This window comes from Aspergillus pseudodeflectus (genome assembly GCF_044049435.1).
Source record: "Aspergillus pseudodeflectus strain CBS 756.74 chromosome Unknown BJX68scaffold_13, whole genome shotgun sequence".
Classification (NCBI taxonomy): Eukaryota; Fungi; Ascomycota; class Eurotiomycetes; order Eurotiales; family Aspergillaceae; genus Aspergillus; species Aspergillus pseudodeflectus.
The window spans coordinates 304,330-324,059 of record NW_027263789.1 but is presented as its reverse complement, the minus strand read 5'-3'; the positions used below and the strand labels follow the sequence as shown (position 1 = coordinate 324,059).

The following is a 19,730-nucleotide window of genomic DNA, read 5'->3' as shown; positions in this document are numbered from 1 at the left end:
TAATCTAGAGCAACTTGCCTGACCAAACAGATATTTTGGTCAACTCCCACACACCCAATTTTTAAACATTACGCGCCGGGCAAGACAGGTTGTCCACTATTGACAATGTTCTTCAAGCCATGAACGTGTTGAGCGCGAATTTTGTTTTTCTGTAGATGGACCGTGGCACTATCAATTCGCGAAGACGATCGGATCGTACTCTGGAGAGGGCGGTGGTATCCAGCCAATAAGTTGAGACATCGTGCAGTGTGCTCCTATCCCCACCTCCATCAAGAGAGGCTGGACTGTTCACTCTCTCCTTAATCATCCCCTTTCCCCCCCCATCTCCACCCTGTTCTCTCCCTCTCCCTTTCCCCTTCGCCCTGCTGCTTCCATTTGGTTTTCTCGAAGGTGTTCGTCGACGTTGACCGTTTCTTGACCATCGGAAGCGACATCCTTGCAGATTCGACAGGGAAGCCAAGCAACTTGCGTCTGGTTCACCTCCAATTCCGCAAAGTTCCACGAACCCCCCTGATCCTCCTTCACCCACCCCCCGTCTGCTTCTTTAAGCTTGGCCTAGTCACTGGACCCGCCGTTGCTGTGGCCTGCCTTTTAGGCGCATCCTGATTTCGCGCGAAACTCCCGACTTGCTGGGCCCCGACTCTTCGACCCTTTCTGCAAAAGAAAATTGTGTCGTGTTGCTCCTCTTCGACCCGCTGTCGCTGCTGAGCTCAGAGATAGCTTCGATCAACCTTTTCAAAACCCCATCCTTTTTCCACTCAGGTAGATCCTTGAGTCAAATCCCTTCACAATGGCTTCAAAGGTATGGTGCCTGATTATCCGCCCTTCCCTTCGCTCACCCGTGCCTCACACCTCCTTTCCCCCTTCCGACACCCGGTTCTTTCAACGTCATGAACCGCCACTCTCTCTCAACAGGCGCCGTCATTGGATCTGCTGCTCATACACTCTGCGTTCTAGTTTCTACGAGAATATAAATTGGTCGTCGTCGGTGGTGGTGGAGTCGGAAAGTCATGCTTGACGATTCAATTGATCCAGAGCCACTTTGTGGACGAATATGACCCGACAATCGAAGGTTTGCAGCTTCACTCTACACCGGTGCCGGACGTGTCGCTCATCAGGGAACCCCTGCAACAGATTCATACCGCAAGCAGTGCGTCATCGACGATGAAGTCGCGCTGTTGGACGTCTTAGATACCGCCGGTCAGGAGGAATACTCAGCCATGCGAGAACAATACATGCGGACGGGCGAGGGTTTCCTTCTGGTCTACTCGATAACGTCGCGCCAATCGTTCGAGGAAATCATGACATTCCAACAACAGATTCTCCGGGTGAAGGACAAGGACTACTTCCCCATCATCGTCGTCGGCAACAAGTGCGATCTCGAGAGGGAGCGAGTGGTGACGGAACAAGGTAGGCGCTGACTTACTCGCATTCGCTGACCGGACACTTCGCTGACAATTGACTCTTTGCAGAGGGTGAGGCTCTCGCACGGCAGTTCGGGTGCAAGTTCATAGAAACCTCCGCAAAGTCCCGCATCAACGTCGAAAACGCATTCTACGACCTCGTCCGCGAGATCCGCCGGTACAACAAGGAGATGTCATCCCACCCATCCGGCTCAGGTGCCTTCGGAGCCCGCGCCCCAGAGGGCAAGATGGACGTCAGCGAGCCCGGTGAGAGCGCCGGGTGCTGCGGAAAGTGTATTGTTATGTAATTGGGTAGGGCGCTACGCTGGGTTTGAAAAGGATGGATGCAAAGCACACAAGTTGAGCGACGAGACGACAGCACGGATTTTCACATAGACAAGGAACCCGCGACTTTGGAGAAGAGAGATTAACGACAGGAAAAAGGGACCACCACACGAGATATGTGGCGCTTGTCGAAGGGGTTGCGGGTTGTGACTTTATTTTTGGATACCACATCACTCGAGGCTCGCTATCATTTACACGATGACTCGCTTCGCTTTTTACCTACCTACCATCATGCCGCGTCATCGCCTCCACGAATGTTCGATTCCCCCTCTGTTTCTCTGTTTGATCTTATTTTATTTACCATACTCTTATCTTTACTACTACTACTACTCTGGAAAGATTTAGTTCTGCTGGTTTTCCTCGACAGAGTGCGAGGAAGAATACTGAAGCGTGCCAATAGATTTGTGTGTAATTATATACGTACATTCTGTTGCCATGGTTTCGCGTCTGGATCCTAGGACTCTTTTATTGTCTTCTCTGCTTTGTCATACTGCTGGACTCTTGATATAGGTAACATGCAGGCCAGGCCTTGCATCTCATTCTCATATTGTTAATATTCTGTTGCTGGTCTGCATCTCAGTCATTTACTCGATTGTATCTCAGGAATCTATATTTTCTGCTTCTTCGATTGCTCTACGTAGGTGCTCCGCACTACCTGCGCAATCGCTTCTTTGCTGGACAAGGTCTTTTCCTACGCTGGCTAGCAGGCTCCGGCAGTCAGTCACTGATCTACCCTGTGATGTGGTTTAATCCGCAGTTTTTTTCCCCATGACAACCCAGGCCTTTGGGACATTAAAGATGGCTGTCCGTGATTAAGAGATATCTACCATTACCATGGTTTCCTCCATCGAGGGGTGTCTACCGCAGATCATACCAGTCCAGTCAAACACCACAGAACGATCTATATCATTGTCTCGAGAGGCTAGCATTGGTCCAAGATCAATTCTCCAATCTGAAAGATCTAAACCTCAATCCATGATGTTACAAAACCGCATAAAATGTCTAGAATGCAAGCCCTATATCTTCCATCTGAACCAACCTTACTGGCTAAACTCCTCGTTATCCGACGCCGTATCCAGCTCGTCCTCCTGCGAAACCCTCTTCCCCTGCACATTCTTCTCCACCTCCTCGACCAACGAATCCAAAAACTCCTTATCTGTCCCAACAAGCGTAACCGTATTCCGCTTCTTCTGCCACCTTGGATAACTCCCAACCTTAACTCCCCGACTCTCCGTCCGCCCTGCCAACTCCGTCAAATACGGCGCAACCGCACTCTCCGGCAGCGGCGTGCTAAACAAGTACCGATAGATGCCCTTTCCCTCGGGGTTGACCAGTCTCGGCAGTAAGAGCGGACGCAAGTTTTCGAGAAGCCGCTCGAAGAGCCGCGGGACACCGGGGAGGATGTGCACGTTCCCGTTGACGACGGCGATGGGCACCCACATGTCCTCTGCGACGAAGATGGCTTGGGATTCCAACGGGAGGTTCTCGTCGTGTGGTATCTCGACCATGCGCAGTTTGGCGGTTAGTGTTGGGGAGGGCTTGTCCCAGTCGAGTGGGGGTTGGTTGGGGTGGGGTTTTGAGAGGCGCTTCATGCGCTCGAAGGCCGGTTCGTGGAGCTTTAGTGGGAGGTTGAAGGCTTTTGCGATGGAGGTGTAGGTTATATCGTCGTGACTATAGAGGGTATCAATTGTCAGTCCTGAACTGGGTTTTGGGGAGAAGGGAAGGGGGTGGTGGGTGCAGACGTTGGGCCGATTCCTCCGCTCGTCACGACAAAGTCGTAGTTGTTGCTCATGCGGCGCACGGCCTCGATAATCTCGTCTTCATCGTCGGCGATGACCTCTATGCGCTTAAGCTGAATTCCGAGGGAGAAGCAGAACTTGGCGAAGAAAGCGGAGTTTGTGTCGACCGTCTAATGGATGCAGCCTGATTAGCATTGCATTCCATTGCACTGCACTGCGCGAACCGTCTCTATCCATCTCAATAGATCCGGCAATCCCTCACCTTCCCACCAAGCACCTCATCACCAATGATCAAGGCCGCCGCCGTCTGGATCATCTTGTTCTGACCGGGGACAGATGATGTCATTTTCGAAGCGAGCCCACGCGACGCGGAAAAGGGGGTAGCGGAGGAGACGTGCGGCGCGGATGGGCGGGTGAACGGCGGTCGGTAGAGGTGCCTAGTGAGCTGCGTGAGTCGAGCGAACATAGGAGGATAAGTGAGAGAGAAGAAGAGGAGAGATGGAGCGCGGAAAATGCGGGCGGGGAGAAGAAGAGGACCCCCGTCAGTCAGTCAGCCCTTCGGCTGCCAAGTCCGAGATGTGTGGTGACGGAAGGGTGAGTGAGAGTGGGGTGTCGACGAGAGCCAACTTCGCGTTCGCAATCACGCTCTGGTCGACTTCACTGTCTATTCGTTTTTGATACCCCAGCTACGATATCGAGCGCGAGACAGAGAGGCTTGACGTTTAACTATCCATAGCTACGTTATCTGCACGACTCAAACACAGACAAAGATGGTGAGTGTCTGCCCCGCACCGCTCACCCAACACATCAGCGAAACATCTCGCTAACTACGACACCTCTCCGGTCAAGCGCTGCAGGCCTCTGAATCGCGGTTATATGCTTTCTCCCCGGAGACAAGAGAGAAGCTACGCAAGTTCCGCCTGGGGACTTCCCGCGCCAAAGAACCGCAAGCCGTGATTTGTACGCACCCCCACCAAGAACCGGCCGCGCATACCATGCGAATACGGCAACCTTCGACGCATTTGAGGAGTGGGGGAATCCCAAGCTGACAATTATCGCCAGACATCATCGACAGCAAAAGCCAAGAAATCCGACCCGAAGATGGCGAGGTCTACACGAAGATGGAGGACCTAGCGGACGAGCTCCCAGAGTCGTCTCCACGGTTTATCCTCCTCAGCTATCCTCTCACACTGGTATGTGCATGACCACCTGCTCGTTTCCTCACGCGCAAGAGCTCGACTACGGGCACCAGCTCGATTATATGGATGGATGCTCACACCGTGCAGGGCTCCGGCCGTCTCGCGGTCCCCTACGTGATGCTATACTGGCTCCCCGAGAACTGCAACCCGTCACAGCGGATGATGTACGCTGGTGCTGTGGAACTCATGCGGAACTCGGCCGAGGTCAATCGGGTGATTGAGGTCGAGACTGATGAGGATATCACGGGTATCGAGGCGAAGCTGCAAAGTGAGGATTGATCGCTTGATATGTTTTACTGGGCCGGGAATGTTATGTTGATATGATGGGCGACAAATAATATCCTGAGTCTCGGATTGGCGCTTACATGGTAATCTTTGCTTACATCCGTGCTGCATTGGCGTCTATATACATAATGCACGATTGCCATTCTTATGACATTGTTATGAGGTTGTCGATTTCTTAGCTGCACGCGGCTCACAAATAAGATGGGATGGTCTACTCCGAGAAGACTACGGCAGCAATGGAAAGATAGAAGTGCTTCGAAGACCTTTCTTCGACCATCGATACTACAAAGGACGATGGCCAAATGCTGCCCGCGAGGTCCAGGCAGTGCTATCTTGAGGTTCGCCAGTTGAAACAGCTAAATTCCAAACGCAGGCCAACAACGTATATAACGATGGAAGCCCAACAGGCATGGCCGAGATATATACCCCAAGACTCGCCACAACTAGCAGCAACCGAATATATATGCTTTTATGCGTCACTCAACTTTTGACAACAGAGCGTACTTCCAGGGCCGCCTAAGTCATATTCATGTTGCTGACCCAAGGAGAGTGAATCTACGGAAGGAGACCCCCCCATTGACTACTCGAGCTCGTACTCTCTCCAACAAGCGAAACATCTGAACATGAGCACTGGAAAGTACTACAGTCCAGCAGGTGTAATATGCGTGCCAGGCATACAGTGTACGCTAAATGTTAAGATATGTTTGATATACTCGTTGGTGAGTGCTTGGAGTGACACCTGGTTCAACGAGGCCTACTATACATGGCCTCCGACGCTTGTGCGAAACCATAGCGACAGCCTCCATTTTGGCGAGTCCATGACTCTCAGAAAAGTTGAGGTTCGTAAATGTGTAGGAGCGCTAATAAGATAGTTGGATGGCCAGTGATGTATAGACGTCTCACAGCGTTTGTCGAAGTCGATTTCTCATCAATGAGAGGCGGCAATGGAATGGAGTTCAAGCCAAGCCAAAGCGATTTAGAATTGGAGTCAAACGAGTCAAGACTGAAGAGCAGACGTTAGAAGTGCTTCTCCAACTTCATTGTGATCCTGTTGCCGCTTGGCGGGATAATAAGAGGGGTCGTAGGAGAAAAGAAACGGGCATCTAGATCCCCTGCTGCAGCCATGGTTATGCACAAAGTATAGAAGTCCGGACGTTGAGAAAAAGCCTAGGCATCCTCTGGAGCATCCAGATGAAATTGACCCGTGTAGAGTTACTTCTATGACTTCACTCTTGACCAAGATGATGATCAGAACCAGTGGAGGCATTGGAGGGACGGACCGTTATTAACCCTTGATAGACTCACTGCCAACCGTAAATAGCCACCCAATTCAAATCCCAAACCTAAAATCCAAGGCAGCCGAACCTTCCATATGACAGCTGTTACTAGCGCATTACGCTGCCCCACAATGGCTGGTGCGGGCGGCAGACAAGGCCAGCCCAGGATGGCACCGGATTCTCCTCAACTGGGATGGTGAGTCTGTGCCACGAGGGACGAGGGCGTCGCGGCCGACTGGCTGGCCAGTGGTGTGGTAAGCCCCTGCAAATTTGTCTCGCGAATCTGAATCTGGCCCAGTTGGCACTCCTCACCACTAGAATTAGTTAGAGTGACGGTGTCATCCAAGGGCCGCGTTCCCGTCCACCTGCCATCCTCCAGGTTACTGGGTCTCAGCAGGCGCCGTTGTGTGGTGTGGTTGCTTCAGCTGTGAGCCTGTGATTGGACTCAAGGTTAATCCTCTGGCAGTCGGGCGACGAGTTCATCCATTGCGTTCGCATTCTACATTTTGCATGTTCTCTGCAGTCTGCACAGTGCGCCCGCGCCTGCGCTCTTTCGTCGTCTCCATCATCCAGCAGGAGTCAAAAGGGCATCACCGGCTCGCTGCCCAGTCAGCGGCCTCACTGCCACCCTCCCTTGCATCTCCTGACGACGGCGTTCGCGCACGCCCACCCAACCCGAGGGCGACAGCGTCCCGTTGGCGAGACTCTGGAGATTAAAAGTCCAATTATATCAATGATGTGCGATGGCACTGACCATGTCTTCGCTTCGGGTGCTCCACCCGTGGAGATGAGATGCGATTGCGATACGATGGAATGAACTGTCTACCCCTGTCGCTGAGCCAGGTTGACGAACTGCTCCATGACGGCGAATAATGAGCGAGGACATGGAGTGGTGTGGCAATGCGATGCGAGCACTGCGATGCGATGTGGTGCAGTGCGAAGCTGAGACTTTGCTTCGCTTCGAGAATCGAAATTCTTCCGTTGAAGCCACGTCTCGGTAGATGGGGGTTGTGATGGTGCCGTCATGGTACTACTATAGTAGTATGGTACGATTGAAGGACGAGCGCGGCCTTTTCAATTGATAGTCGGGGATGGTCGCACGGCGTTGGTACCTCCGTGTCAGGCGAGGGTGTGATGACAACTGGTGGGGAAGTTCAACCCATCTACTGATGCATCGTCGAGGCTGCAGAATGAAGCAATAAAGATGCGATCTTTCACCGCAGATACAAATCCAACAACTGACAATTGTACTTCCGACATCCGTACTTTGACAGCTTTGGGCATTCCATGGGTTTTCTAGTCGCGACTCAGGCGACAACTCGACCGTCATTCCCACGGATCCTTTGGGCTAGCCTGCAGCAGGATGCATGAAGCCGTTGCCCGCTTGCTCTGATTGCGTGACGGCGACTCCGTAAGCCGGCCGCTATTCTTCGTGTTGTGCATCATGCATGGGCTAAGCCGGGACAGTTGCGTTTCAGTCACTCAGAAACCAGCGGCCCCAGGCGGTTCGTGGTTCCACTGATGATAGTCCCTAAGAGTATGGCGAGAGCAAAGATAACCTGAGGGCAGATTTACCATCCCAATGGCAACAGGGAGACGAATCCAGCGCGCAACTACCCAAGCCGTGGTCGCCGATTTCCCACTTTTTGGCAGGGATACTCGGGGATCTTTGATACTAGGCGCGCGGGGACTGAACCCTGTAAACCCGATGGCGATGGGCAGATGGGAGGCTGTAGGAGGCGTCTGGCTAACCTTGAGATGCGCGCAGGATGCAACGCCTGGTATTATGATTCACGTCAATATTAATACGTCTGGAATGGCATCTACCGGGGGATGGCTGAGCTTGACAGGGGTAGGGCGGCTCGATACAATTGAATTGTTGGATAGTTGATGACTCTCCGCTTGACGATTCAGTCAACAGCAGCTATTTGAGATTTCAACGGCAGCCCTCAGCCAACCGGCGCAGACAATGGCTCCGTTGGTCTTCATATCAAGATAGGCAGGGTTCTATCTTAATCTGGCCGAGGATCAGCTGGCGGAACCTAAAGCAGCACCTGGTTTGACAAGAAAGGCCATTCCGGTTCGAGCAGCAGGCCCGGGACTAGAAGAGTTGGTCAAAGTTAGAGTTGCTTTTTTGTCTCCAGCCGTGGATGCCTTACAGCGCTGGTACACGCGATACCGTCTACCATGGCTCAACCCCAGGTTCCTGTCCAGCCGCTTGACTGGCCAGCACGAATATGGCGGTTTATTCAAAGGAATTGTCTCCATTATCCGCTTGTTATGCACTCCCCCTAAGAACTTGAGAAACTTTGTTCGGCTTCTATTTATCGCTCGGCTCCCGCTGCTCGCCATAATCATCGTCGTAATACTGGGCCTATTACTATCGCCCTTTCCCCCGTCTCTCCCTTTTGCTCTCCTCTCGAGTCTTGCCACGACACCCACCACCCACCCACACAACTCACAGGATTCCAGGAGGCACAGAGGCCGTCTCCAACACTCACTGCACACTCAGACGCACTGATCCACTTGGATTCTGGTCTGACCGCTCTTTGACCAATCACCAGTGCCTTCGCGCCCGAGCTGGTTCCCTGCCTGTGCGGGCCCCAACTCCGCTGCTGGTCCTTTTTTTCTCACGCTCCCACACCGTCCGGTCGGGTCTCCCAACTGTCTGGTTCTGGTACAACAACCCCGTGCGACCTGCCACATCGCTGTGCACTATTCGACTGTGCGTCGTCCACCTGCTTTTCGACTCCAGCACTCGGCGGTGGATTTATCTGTCGCTGATTCTCGCCTTTTTGGATTTCCGACCGTTGTGACTTTGGATTTGCTTGATCGGGCGCTCGACATGGTAGTGGTGTTGTGAGCTGACGCTTCGTGTGAGGACCGAATTTGAACGACAAGGATACTGGAGATACCTGTTCGACCGTATATATTCTACACTTGAGCGCTTATGAGACCTTGACGACCACAACACATTTTATCCCAAAAAGATCTGATTTATCGACCCAATGTCGACTTCACAACCTTCTCAGTCTGGTGAGGGGAAGCAGGATGGCTTGTCCAAGGTGATTAGTCGCATGAGAACCGTTTTGAGGAGGACTTCGTCGACCAAGGCTTCTGCATCTGCGTCTACGACCACTAAGACTACTACGAAGACCGCGAAAGAGACTCCGTCGTCTGCCCAACCCGAGTCCAGCAAGGCAGCTGCTGCGTACGGCTCTTCCTCTACTGCCCTCTGTCAACATACTAACCAACATAGTGCTGAGTCCAAGCCCGCTAAACCTGCTGCCGCCGAAACCACCGAGCCGACCGTGCTGACCAATTGGGGAGCGATCCAGGAGGAAAAGGCTCGTGCTCTTTTCGCGAAGTACGGATTGACGCTCGAACCTGGAGAGTGGAAGGCCGTCAGCGATGTCCCCGTCCAGCGTGTCACCAAGAGCATCCGCATGCGCGTTCGCCGTACCTGCCACCGCTGCCAGACGACCTTTGGCCCCGACAAGGTCTGCGTGAACTGCCAGCACGTCCGTTGCAAGAAGTGCCCGCGACACCCGCCCGCGAAACCCAAGGACAAGAAGGAGCAGGCAGGGTCGGCGCTCCAGACCATCATCGCCCAAAAGACGGAAGCCGTGCAACCGAAGCAAAAGGAACCCCCGCTCACGATTCCCTCGCGAACAGGCGGCCAGGATCTCATCCGCAAGCCCGTCCGCCAGCGAGTGCGACGGACGTGTCACCGCTGTAATACGGTCTTTGCTGCCCACGCCACGGAATGCAGCAGCTGCAAGCATATCCGGTGCAAGATTTGTCCCCGCGATCCGTACGTTTTTCCCGGCAAGATTCTGAAACGAAACGAGATGTGTGCTAACCTTATTCTTTTTTTGCCTGGTCCAGGCCCAAGTTACACAAATACCCCGACGGTTATCCTGGTGATGCAGAACCCCCTGTCGAACCACCAGCACGGACCTGGAAACGGCCTCGCCAGCGTGTACGCTACACATGTCACATCTGCTCGACCGTCTACCGGTCGGGCGAGAAGAATTGCTCCAGTTGCGGACACGCAAAGGGCCCAGAAACGATCCGAGACCCGTACGCTTCCCCTCTCTTTTGAAAACTGACACTTGTCTCTTCGTGGTACTAACAAGGAACCAGGCCGAAAAAGCAAAAGCCGGAGCCAGACCCCGAGATAGTGAGACGAGTGGAGGAGAGGCTCGCCAGCATCAAGGTTATTTAGGGGAGGGGCAATTGGCCACAGGGATAGACGAGCGCCCTTGGTGGGCGAGATCGATCGCATCTCTTCTCTATTTACTAGCAGAGTGACAGACTTGTCACAGACAGCATTTGTTTATACCGACGGAGCAGAACTCTCCTCCTAGCACGATTATGACCTGAATTTGCAAGCAAGCGTAGGCGCCAGCCTACTCACTATTCACTCATTCACTCACTCCCCCACATATGTCTACATGCGTCTCCTCGACCTTCTCCAACTCGGCTCGGTCTTGTAGAGCTACATATGTGACAGATCCCCTCAACCAGCGGTGAACAACCTTATTTCAGACCCAGGAATAAAGATAGTAGATAGTCCAAGCGCCGACGCACCAAGCAAGCTTGCAAGCAACATAAGGTTCTGCTTCGGCTGCGAGTGTACGATTTGGACGATTAAACTCGATACATCACACGTCAACTCCAACGGCTGTTGTAATGGCCCATGGCTTATCAAGCCACAGTATGCAGTGCAGTGCAAGCCGCGCGCGACTCGCAACCGACCGAGTCCGAGCGAGGCTCGAGCCAGCCATCGAACCTTGTTCAACCGACTGACATCTGACAGTTGAATCCAAGGCCAACTTGACAGTTGGCTTGACAGGTTGACAGTCCCCACAGCGAGACGACCCGCCCCGCCCCGCTCTAATACCATTGACCCATAGGTCCCATACTAGTACTACTTGACCCCGAATGGGACTGGACTGGAATGCAGAATGGAACCGATGTGGCGCCGTGTCCAGTGGGACGGCGTCTTCTCAAGCATACCTGAACATAACGAGTATAACCGTGGCGTTGGCGTGGCATGGCGTGACCAGAGACGGTTAGATCGAGATTCCGGCCGTTGGATGACACTGGCCGACTGAGTCTGACAGTTACTGACAGGAGCGTTCGTGCGTACTTTTTAGATTCGATTCCTGGTTCTTTTTCCGTTGCAAGCTTGGTCTGAGGAAGAGTTGAGACTTCAGAGGGGTATTTGTCATAATTTATCCATGTTTAATATATCCATATTTCATCTTGAGTCTCATGAATTATTCAATTTGTTATTGAGTTTCAAGGCATGGTCCCTGGCCTGATCAACTCCGTCGTTCCAAGTCGTTGCAGGGAAATAGGAAGGAGATGATTGGCTCAGCCGTAGTTCTCTGTTTGCTGTTTTCTGTGTAAGCTGAGTTTCCATCTTCCTATCTTTGAGACCCATAGTCTTGACAGATTCCATCGCAAACTCCACCCTTCAAGCCTCATGGAGTCAACGGATACACCGCAGGATCTATTCCATTCTCCATCCCGCATTCTTCAAACTTGAGGCCGAATCTCGGGCCCGAGATGCCTCGACTGGCCTTGGCACCCCCTCGAAATTAGACGTTCTTGATAAATGAAGTCACGACACCATACAAATCTAAATCATCGCACTTCCTGGACAGGATCGCCGCGAGACGCCATCATCACCATCTCTGACGAAAGGAAATCTTAAAATTCTCCGCGCCAATCGTTCAATTCCAAATACCTCAGATTGCGGCAGGGGTTGGCGAGGGGTTAATGGTTGATTGGGTGGAATAGATTAACGGCGCGCGAGGCGGGCGAAGACGGTCCGATTTAGATGGCTGACGGCTTGACGTCTCGAGTAGCCCTTGCTTGGTTGATGAGGTGCAAGGTGGGTTCCCCGCCCTTCTGGATGAGTGGTACGTACTCTGAGTACTCAGTGCTGGTTGGGATTGGTAGCGCCAGGTCGGCAGGCCTGCTGCCGGTGGTGCCGGTGCCAGGGCCGGGGATTCGGGGACCTGAATTGACACTACTAGGGACTACAACTGACACAATGATCAGCGATGCATGAATGAATGGCATGATATCTCAAAGACGGTTGACGATACGACTACACACGACGACACCAAAAAGATCCTCGTCACCTCAATTCTGGGCCAGGACAGACCACACAAACGGAAAGTGGAACTGTGGATAAAGCCGTTGATTCTCAGAAACGTTGGACCCGTTATTCTTCATTCCTCAACCCCGGCCATTCTTCTCTATCCGGAATATGCCCGTGTCTCGCCAGGAACTCAGGATCAGGCCAGGATTCGGGCTATATTCTTGGGTCTGCACTGGCACAAAACTCAATAAGATTGGGTAGCCACTCAGCAGCCAGCGAGGCTATTGTAGCCTTATTCCTCTCTCGAGTCTATCAATTGTACACCGAGGGAGTCGGGACAGCGGTTATCTGTCGATACCTAGATCCGCTGGCTTAGTGTGTCCTTAGGGTAACCGTTGCGTTTTGCCGGATGCTGCGGAGAAGGATTGACGATGATCTTCATTGCTTCCTCCTAGTCTAAGTCTATTTTGGTGAACAACTCCGGTACAAGGAGCTTAGCAGCTCAGGAGTCATCCGCTTACCAAGGTTGAGTCTCACATCGTAGACTCTTGGCCTGGGTCGGTGTACCACTACCCAAGGGAAAGGAGTTCATCCGCATGGCCCATGCTCCCCCCGGAGTCCCCAATTTATGCTCCTTACTTCACTCCTTCGGCCCTTCGGGAGATATGTGGAGTTGGACAATTGGCCGACCTCCTATCTTTCGGCCGGGCCCTACTTTACTCGGAGCTGTGAGACCCAGATAGACACCTGGGCTCTGCATAAGGGGCATAAACCCCTTCTAAACATTGTTTATGCTCCCTTCCCATTGTATAGCAGAATGTATAGATGTGGTCGAGACCCGAAGTATCGTACCATGGATGCCCACGGACCGGACCGCCGCCTCGTCCATGGTATCCTTCATACATTCCTTGGGACATGATGGATCCAAGCCGGATATTGTTGTATTTTACCTAGGGACGACATAACAGTCCACGATAACCCCATCCCAGTATCTATCTATTCTTGTACCTGCAACGGACGCACAGAAAATAAAATCGAATTTCCAATTCTCCATGGAATGCCGCTCCGCCTCGCCCCCTTGCATAAGGAAGGGAAATCTCCGGCCCGGATTCAACACACCCACCCACGCTCTCGGAGGTGGCAGCACAGCGCGACCCAAGCTTAAGCCCAAGCCCAAGCCCAGTTGCACCGAGCGAGCGGGGATAGAGACGCATGCCTTGAAAGACCCGATGGAATCAACAAGAAACGTCTCACGGCATGACTGTACAGTCCCTTCTATAACCCTTTTAGGTAAGTCCTCTCGTTTGAACAGGACGTTAGGGTTACACAGCGCGAAAGCTCGACCGACTCGGAGTGGGATTTCGGAAGAGGGGATGGAGGACGACTCGAACCTTGAAGGGGGAAGAGGGAGGGCTGCGAATGCAGGTTGATGTCATGCGTAAGCGGTGCTGGTCAGGTTTTGTTTGCTGGGAGAGTTTCCGGTTAGGTGGGAGAGAATGAGATGGAGTCGGGTTGGGTTGGTTCGATTCTTGGTTTCGGGGAAGCTCTGTGTGTACGTTGTGTGTGTGTGCGTGTGTGGGTGGGTGGGAAAGAGGTGAGTTCTGATCTCTGGATGCTGCCAATAACCCCATGCCATGTCTCACATGAAGAGTTCTTACCCAATCCCCAAGAGTAGGATATGCGAAGCGTACTCCGGTATAGCATAGGCTACCAATCCCCCTATGCAAAGATCTCCAATAAGTTAACCGCCTCATCAGTCGCCTATATTCTTCGCTCTATCAAAACCGCATCGAGGATCCAGATCGCCACGTCTACAGTGAACCCCAGCAAACTCAAGATTCAACCGAGTGGCAAGGCGAGGTCAAGTGTTGGTTGCACTGCATAAGAAGGGGAAGTTGTCATTGGCAGGGAACTCTATGCGCTCATGCTGCTGCAGGTCTTGCATTTGATGGATCCCAGTCGGGATGTCTTACTATGTTGCCACCGGAGCTGTTCCGGTGATCGGGTTATTGGGGCTCGAGGAGGGTAGGTAGACTTCCGACGTTTCTGCTGCAGGAAATGGAATGGTTGTTAAACTCTGTTGGATTCGGGCGTCTTTCTGTGAAACTGATGGTGTCATTGTTATTAGTATCCTATCGTTCGCCTAGGTACAGTACTATCTGCAGAACAGCTAGGAGGCACGTCAGTAGTGCTTTGGGCGCTTCGAAGTGTCAATACCATGTCATCCAACTGCCTCTTCTGTGCGGTGGCGCGGCAAGCAAAACAGATGATATAGTACGCGCTGGTAGGGAAGTATCCGCAGCTCTCTCCCTTGGGGTCATTGCCAATATAGGTTGTCTTTTTCCAATCAAGGCAATGTTCGCAGTACGCACGAGGACAATTAAGACAGGCAAAAAGGAGTCTTCCAACCTGCGATGCCGGCTTTCCGCATCCGCAACAGTTGTGCTGGGGGCATATAAGAGTGTTGCGCTTTGGGGTATAGTCAAGGTCATCTTGGACGTCTAGACACGCTTTATGGAAGGCTCGAGGACATATCTCACAGTCTATCGGCCCGGCCTGGTGGCAGAGAAAGCAGGTCTGTATATATTAGACGCTGTTAATTAAAGAGAAGGATGTACTCACTGTATCATTGGATTTTCCTGCCTTTGACGCTGCCTTGGGCTTCGGCTCTGGTTTGGTTGGGCTGTTCAGTTTCAAAGCTGCCTCAACGCTATCCCTAGAGACTTCCCACTCCCCCACCATCACAACTCTCGACTTTCCAATTCGCCGGCTGGCCCTCGACACGCCGATGATGGTCTCTTTGTACACAGAATAACCTCTTGAGCTGGTATCAATCTGCTCCCCGTTGAAGATGTTCGTTTTCACTCTCTCCGCACGCTCCAGCCATTCCTTCTTCTCGGCCCTTGACATTTCAAAGGCGTTCTCCTCATCAGTAGTACAGCGATGCAGGATGGAGCTCAAGTCCAAATTGACCAGCTCTTTGACACTGAGGGCATCGTGCACCATGGTGTCGCGAGGAGCCAAGGCTAGTTCTTCAGAATCGTCGGAGTCTAGGTCCATGGGCGAATACCTACTATCTCCCAGAGGAGCTTTCATGACCTGATCCGCCAAGTACGCTTTCTTGGTCAACCGGCGGCGCATCTGTTCCTCAATAGTCCCCCTCGCATGCAGCCGGAAGATCTGTACAGGCTCCATCTGACCAAGTCGATGCACCCTAGCCTCTGCCTGCCTCATAATTTGAGGGTTCCAGTCGTCGTCGATAAATATGACCGTAGAGGAGCTGACGAGGTTCAATCCCTCTCCGCCTGCTCGGATGGAAAGAAGAAACACCTTGCACCGTGGATCATTCGCGAAGAGGAACAGGGAAAGTTTTCTCCAAGCATTCGTGGTGCCTCCATCGAGACGGACGTGGCTGAAGGGAGCATGCAACTTCTCCATTTGAAGGAGATCCTCGCATAGGTTCAACGCTTGATCAAAGCCAGAGAAGATGATTATTTTTTTCTTCTCGGTAACCACAAACTGGCGAATCATCTTTTGCAGGACAATAAATTTCCCCGATGTTTGAATGATGTGCTCGCCGAGGTTGTAATCCTCAGGTATAGCATCTACTAGAAGGTATGGGTGAATCGAAACCTTGGATTGTTAGTACACAACCTCAGATATTTAGCAACCGCCAGCCTTACCTTCCGTAGTTCCATGAGAAAGTTGGTAGTAATTCGACTTTTCTTCTTGGAGCCAGTTGCTCCTTGTGTTTCCCAGTCATCCATTGCTAGATCAATAAGTCCTTCGATATCTTGTGCTGAACTTGACCCTTGGAAAGTGTTGGTTGCTCTCACAAGTCCACTGGTTGGACCTGGAGTGACCAAATCCTTCACGCCAGTCAAAATCTCGTAATACCAGGCGAGCTGCAGATCAGTAAGCGGGACTGATATTATAGTCTCCTTTTTGTCGGGAATATCCAGACCAGTGTGAGGCGAGCTTTTTGTCCTTCTGAGCATCATGAGAGGCAGAAACTTGGTCAAGCTGTCAAGAAAGTCGCTGTCACAGGCACCTTTCGTCAAGGAGAATGCTTCATCAAAGCTCTGTGTCGTGGACGGAACAAAAATCTCTGGGTAGAGCCAATGGAGGATTGACCAGAGCTCCGTCAGGTTGTTTTGAATAGGAGTACTTTTATGAGGTATATGTTAGTCAATCTGCGTAGTGAGCTGGTGGCATGTACATACCCTGTTAGAACTAACTTATACTCAGCCTGGAGCTTGTACACTCCTTGTGTCCGCTTGGCTTGACTGTTTTTGATCCGGTGTCCTTCGTCTAGAACAATATAGCTCCAAGTCATAGATTGGAAGAAAAACATATCGCTGCAAAGTGTCTCGTAGGACGTGATTAAAACGTCAATTGGTTGTCCTATGTTTTGCCTGAATCGCCTTCGGAACGCTTCCCTCTCTTTACCACTTCCGTGGTATGCCAGGGCAGCAATATCTGTCGTCCATCTGGCAATCTCGGTCACCCAAGTCGTTAAAACACTTAATGGACACACCACAAGGAATTTGTGATCCCTATAAGCCTCGTGATCTTTCATGTGCTGAAAGACGGTGAGGGTTTGGAGTGTTTTTCCCAAGCCCATGTCGTCACCCAGTATGCCGCCCACGCCATTATTCTTTAGATATAAAAGCCACGAGAATCCTTCGAGCTGGTACTGCTTCAGACTCGCTCGAAGTCTATTGGAAAGGTACATTAGTTTGGCGCCGTGCCATAAGGGGCTCAGTAGTGTCACTTGCCTTTGAGGTTGAGAACCAAGAACATAGGGAACGGGTTTCAAGTCACTGCAGTCCAAAGTGCTGGCGAGATTATCACGAAGGCTGTTTCCGACAAGGGGTTTAATGAGATTTTGATTGGCTTTGAGGAAGATTGATCTCCTCCAGTTGATGTCTTTGAGATTGTCGGCCTGCGTGCGTGGGGCTGGCAACTGAAGAGAAAGTCTTCTAATCCGAACTGGTACCAAATCCCGCTGGGATTGGACGTAGGAAGAGGAAGAGGCTGAAGTCATCAGAGCCTCTTCATGGAAGTCTTGCGATAGAGGCCTTACCAATGCTCTCTGGAGTAGTCGCGACAGAATCCGACCAATGTGTAGGCGTTCTCGGGGGGGTAGCCCAAGCACGAGGACTGCTCAAAGCCGAACTATCGCTGTCACTGTCGCTGTCGATAATGATGTAATTGGGCGCCATGATGGTCTTCACTCGATGTACGACTCGTAGTATGGTAGGGCTGTGATACAAACTTGAGGGAAGAAGCGACGTGACGACTTGAAGTCAAGAAGCGAAAAAAAAAAACACAGAAGATTCATCTTGATTACTGCTCACTTGACCACTATAACACAAGCCTAATGCGATATATGTTGCCGCACCTGCAATTGGACTGGGTAGACATTCAGGGCTGCGGACATGAAACATGTGTTGCAGCGAGGTGTTGATGGAAAAGCGAGGAACACTAGATCCTCATCAGACCAGAGCATGTTATCAACGAGGTCTCGAAAAGCTCCTTATCTGCGATTCAGAAGTAAAGAGATGAAGCGACTTGAGAACCGAAAGCGGGAGTGAAGGCAAGATGAACTGAGAAGATGGCAAAAGGCAGAGGAAGACTATGGAGACAGACTTCCATTCAAGTTGAGCCTCCCTTCACGTGCAGGCAGCATCCTTTACACCTTTCTGCCAATACCCAGAAATTAAGAAACCTCAGCTCGGGCTTAATATTCTGCTTCTGTAAATATAGCAAACTTGAAATGAATGAAGTGGTGACTACGCTTTCAACCTCCTACTCAGAACCTCCGTCCCCGCTGACTTCTCATAATCGATCCCAGGTACGTTGACCCTCCGACCCAGAGCACGGCGAATGATCCAGTCTTTACTGTTGATGTCTTCTTCCACAAATCCCTCGTCCAGCGCAGGAATCCGAGAAGAACCCTCCAACCGTCTCAAGGGAACATCGTCCTCTGGCCGCGCGAAATATACCAGACTGTACCTTGTGCAGCTTGCCTGCTTCCCAGGAGGGGAAACAACACGATGAATATTCGACCGAAGCAGCCCATTTGTGAACTTCACCATTGCGTCTCCAAGATTGACAATGGCGTGACCAGCTAACGGGCGTACATACACCCAGTCTGCATCTGCGCCTGGTGGGAGAACCTGCAAGCCTCCCAGACGGTTGAAAAGGATCGTGACACTTCCAAAATCCGTGTGTTCGCCTAGAGCGGTGCGACGGTCATCGACGGGCTGAGGAGGCGCCTTGACGAAACGCACTTGATCGCCGCTTACAGCCCGAAGACGGTGGAGATTGGTGAGGGTAGATCCTGGCAGCCCCAGGCTCTCGTTCAAAAGGTCAAGGATGAGCGTTACAATGGAGTGAGAGCTCGTCATGAAGGTATTGAGGGTCTTGCGATTTTTATTGACGATCTCCGGAGCTGGTAGGGGTTCCGAAACGCCCATGATATCGTCTTTCGAAACCTTAAAAGAGGAAGGTGAGTATAGCAAAAAAAAACAACAAATAAGAAGGGAGAAGCTAACATTATAGAACTCGTTTCTATCTAGGTTCCCTTGACGATCGACAACGGCCGCTCCTTGTGCCTTGTAACCAAAGTACGAGTTCTGGCTGCTGAGATCGTACTTCTGCTTCTCCTCTAGGGGCAGCTCGAAAAGTCGAGAACCTAACTGGAATAACTCGTCGACATCATGGAGTATATCTGGCACTAGGCTCGCTTCCTGGAGGTCCAAATAGAAGAACCCGAGGTCTTCGCACGCAGCATTCAGCCTCTGAATCTCTCCTTTGTCTCGCTCAGCGAGCTTCTTCAGAGAGAGACGGAGTAGAGGGGCAGTTGGGACGTCCTCTGGAAAAGGTGGAAGTCCAGCAAATGTAGTATCGGGGCTTGTATTCGGCGCCATCCTTGTGTTGTTGACTCCGCAGATTTCTGAAGGCTTAGTACACCCGGTTATATAGTTCGACCTGGTGCGGGGAAATGCTAGAGCCGAGGGCAGTCAACCACGCAACGTTACATCTTCTGATGGTATGATAGTACAGTATATCTCTTACGAGTAGCTGGTCGTATTGTTTCCAGTCCGCGCAACTTCTATCATTTTGTGTCTTGATATACCATGCCGATTCAGGTACAAACATAAACACTCTCTTGAGCTATGAATCCAAACCCGACTGATTGCAGTAAAAATTCTACTAGCAAGCCAAGATAGCCAAACCAGTTGCAAGGGAGATCTTCTCTGTACAGTACTTAGAAGAATGATTAGGTGTTTGTGGTGATCCTGACCCTCGGAGTAACGCCGGAGATAGCAAATTTCCTGATTGGGAGGGCTACAAAT

The 19,730-nt window shown here is 51.7% G+C and overlaps 6 protein-coding genes across 6 annotated transcripts; 3 read left to right on the top strand and 3 right to left on the bottom strand.

Annotated features, from left to right (window-relative positions):
- Positions 1 to 790: 790 nt before the first annotated feature.
- On the top strand, positions 791 to 1,711 carry BJX68DRAFT_254196 (Ras family protein; the record flags this gene model as incomplete). The annotated part of the gene is made up of 4 exons (XM_071042856.1): positions 791 to 802; positions 958 to 1,072; positions 1,135 to 1,410; positions 1,473 to 1,711. 4 exons carry the CDS (start codon positions 791 to 793, stop codon positions 1,709 to 1,711), a joined length of 642 nt encoding a protein of 213 aa, XP_070900980.1.
- Positions 1,712 to 2,580: 869 nt separating this feature from the next.
- BJX68DRAFT_44540 (flavin adenine dinucleotide pyrophosphatase) lies at positions 2,581 to 4,043 on the bottom strand. The gene is made up of 3 exons (XM_071049181.1): positions 3,750 to 4,043; positions 3,491 to 3,657; positions 2,581 to 3,419 (listed from the first exon to the last, which is right to left on the bottom strand). Exons 1-3 carry the CDS (start codon positions 3,951 to 3,953, stop codon positions 2,789 to 2,791), a joined length of 1,002 nt encoding a protein of 333 aa, XP_070900979.1. The 5' UTR covers positions 3,954 to 4,043; the 3' UTR covers positions 2,581 to 2,788.
- Positions 3,986 to 4,965, top strand: BJX68DRAFT_265080 (GMF family protein; the record flags this gene model as incomplete). The annotated part of the gene is made up of 5 exons (XM_071045160.1): positions 3,986 to 4,081; positions 4,224 to 4,260; positions 4,337 to 4,447; positions 4,550 to 4,680; positions 4,774 to 4,965. The coding sequence occupies 5 exons, from the start codon at positions 3,986 to 3,988 to the stop codon at positions 4,963 to 4,965; spliced, it is 567 nt and encodes a 188-aa protein (XP_070900978.1).
- A 4,140-nt stretch (positions 4,966 to 9,105) lies between these two features.
- BJX68DRAFT_44440 (uncharacterized protein) lies at positions 9,106 to 10,623 on the top strand. The gene is made up of 4 exons (XM_071049180.1): positions 9,106 to 9,459; positions 9,508 to 10,062; positions 10,137 to 10,331; positions 10,395 to 10,623. The coding sequence occupies exons 1-4, from the start codon at positions 9,257 to 9,259 to the stop codon at positions 10,474 to 10,476; spliced, it is 1,035 nt and encodes a 344-aa protein (XP_070900977.1). The 5' UTR covers positions 9,106 to 9,256; the 3' UTR covers positions 10,477 to 10,623.
- A 2,863-nt stretch (positions 10,624 to 13,486) lies between these two features.
- On the bottom strand, positions 13,487 to 14,305 carry BJX68DRAFT_44375 (uncharacterized protein). The gene has a single exon (XM_071049179.1). It carries the CDS (start codon positions 14,118 to 14,120, stop codon positions 13,689 to 13,691), a length of 432 nt encoding a protein of 143 aa, XP_070900976.1. The 5' UTR covers positions 14,121 to 14,305; the 3' UTR covers positions 13,487 to 13,688.
- A 33-nt stretch (positions 14,306 to 14,338) lies between these two features.
- On the bottom strand, positions 14,339 to 19,301 carry BJX68DRAFT_254194 (uncharacterized protein; the record flags this gene model as incomplete). The annotated part of the gene is made up of 8 exons (XM_071042855.1): positions 14,339 to 14,464; positions 14,584 to 14,835; positions 14,989 to 15,999; positions 16,050 to 16,533; positions 16,902 to 17,358; positions 17,453 to 17,529; positions 18,166 to 18,866; positions 18,927 to 19,301. 8 exons carry the CDS (start codon positions 19,299 to 19,301, stop codon positions 14,339 to 14,341), a joined length of 3,483 nt encoding a protein of 1,160 aa, XP_070900975.1.
- Positions 19,302 to 19,730: the final 429 nt, after the last annotated feature.

Bases quoted from the DNA above. Each gene is read 5' to 3' on its own strand.
- BJX68DRAFT_44440 (XM_071049180.1), top strand. From the start codon at position 9,257: ATGTCGACTTCACAACCTTCTCAGTCTGGTGAGGGGAAGCAGGATGGC. The intron at 9,460-9,507 runs GTACGGCTCTTC...TAACCAACATAG, and splicing joins TCCAGCAAGGCAGCTGCTGC to TGCTGAGTCCAAGCCCGCTA. The intron at 10,063-10,136 runs GTACGTTTTTCC...TGCCTGGTCCAG, and splicing joins AAGATTTGTCCCCGCGATCC to GCCCAAGTTACACAAATACC.
- BJX68DRAFT_44540 (XM_071049181.1), bottom strand. From the start codon at position 3,953: ATGTTCGCTCGACTCACGCAGCTCACTAGGCACCTCTACCGACCGCCG. The intron at 3,658-3,749 runs GTGAGGGATTGC...TGCATCCATTAG, and splicing joins ATGAGGTGCTTGGTGGGAAG to ACGGTCGACACAAACTCCGC. The intron at 3,420-3,490 runs GTCTGCACCCAC...TACCCTCTATAG, and splicing joins AGCGGAGGAATCGGCCCAAC to TCACGACGATATAACCTACA.
- BJX68DRAFT_44375 (XM_071049179.1), bottom strand. From the start codon at position 14,120: ATGAGGCGGTTAACTTATTGGAGATCTTTGCATAGGGGGATTGGTAGC.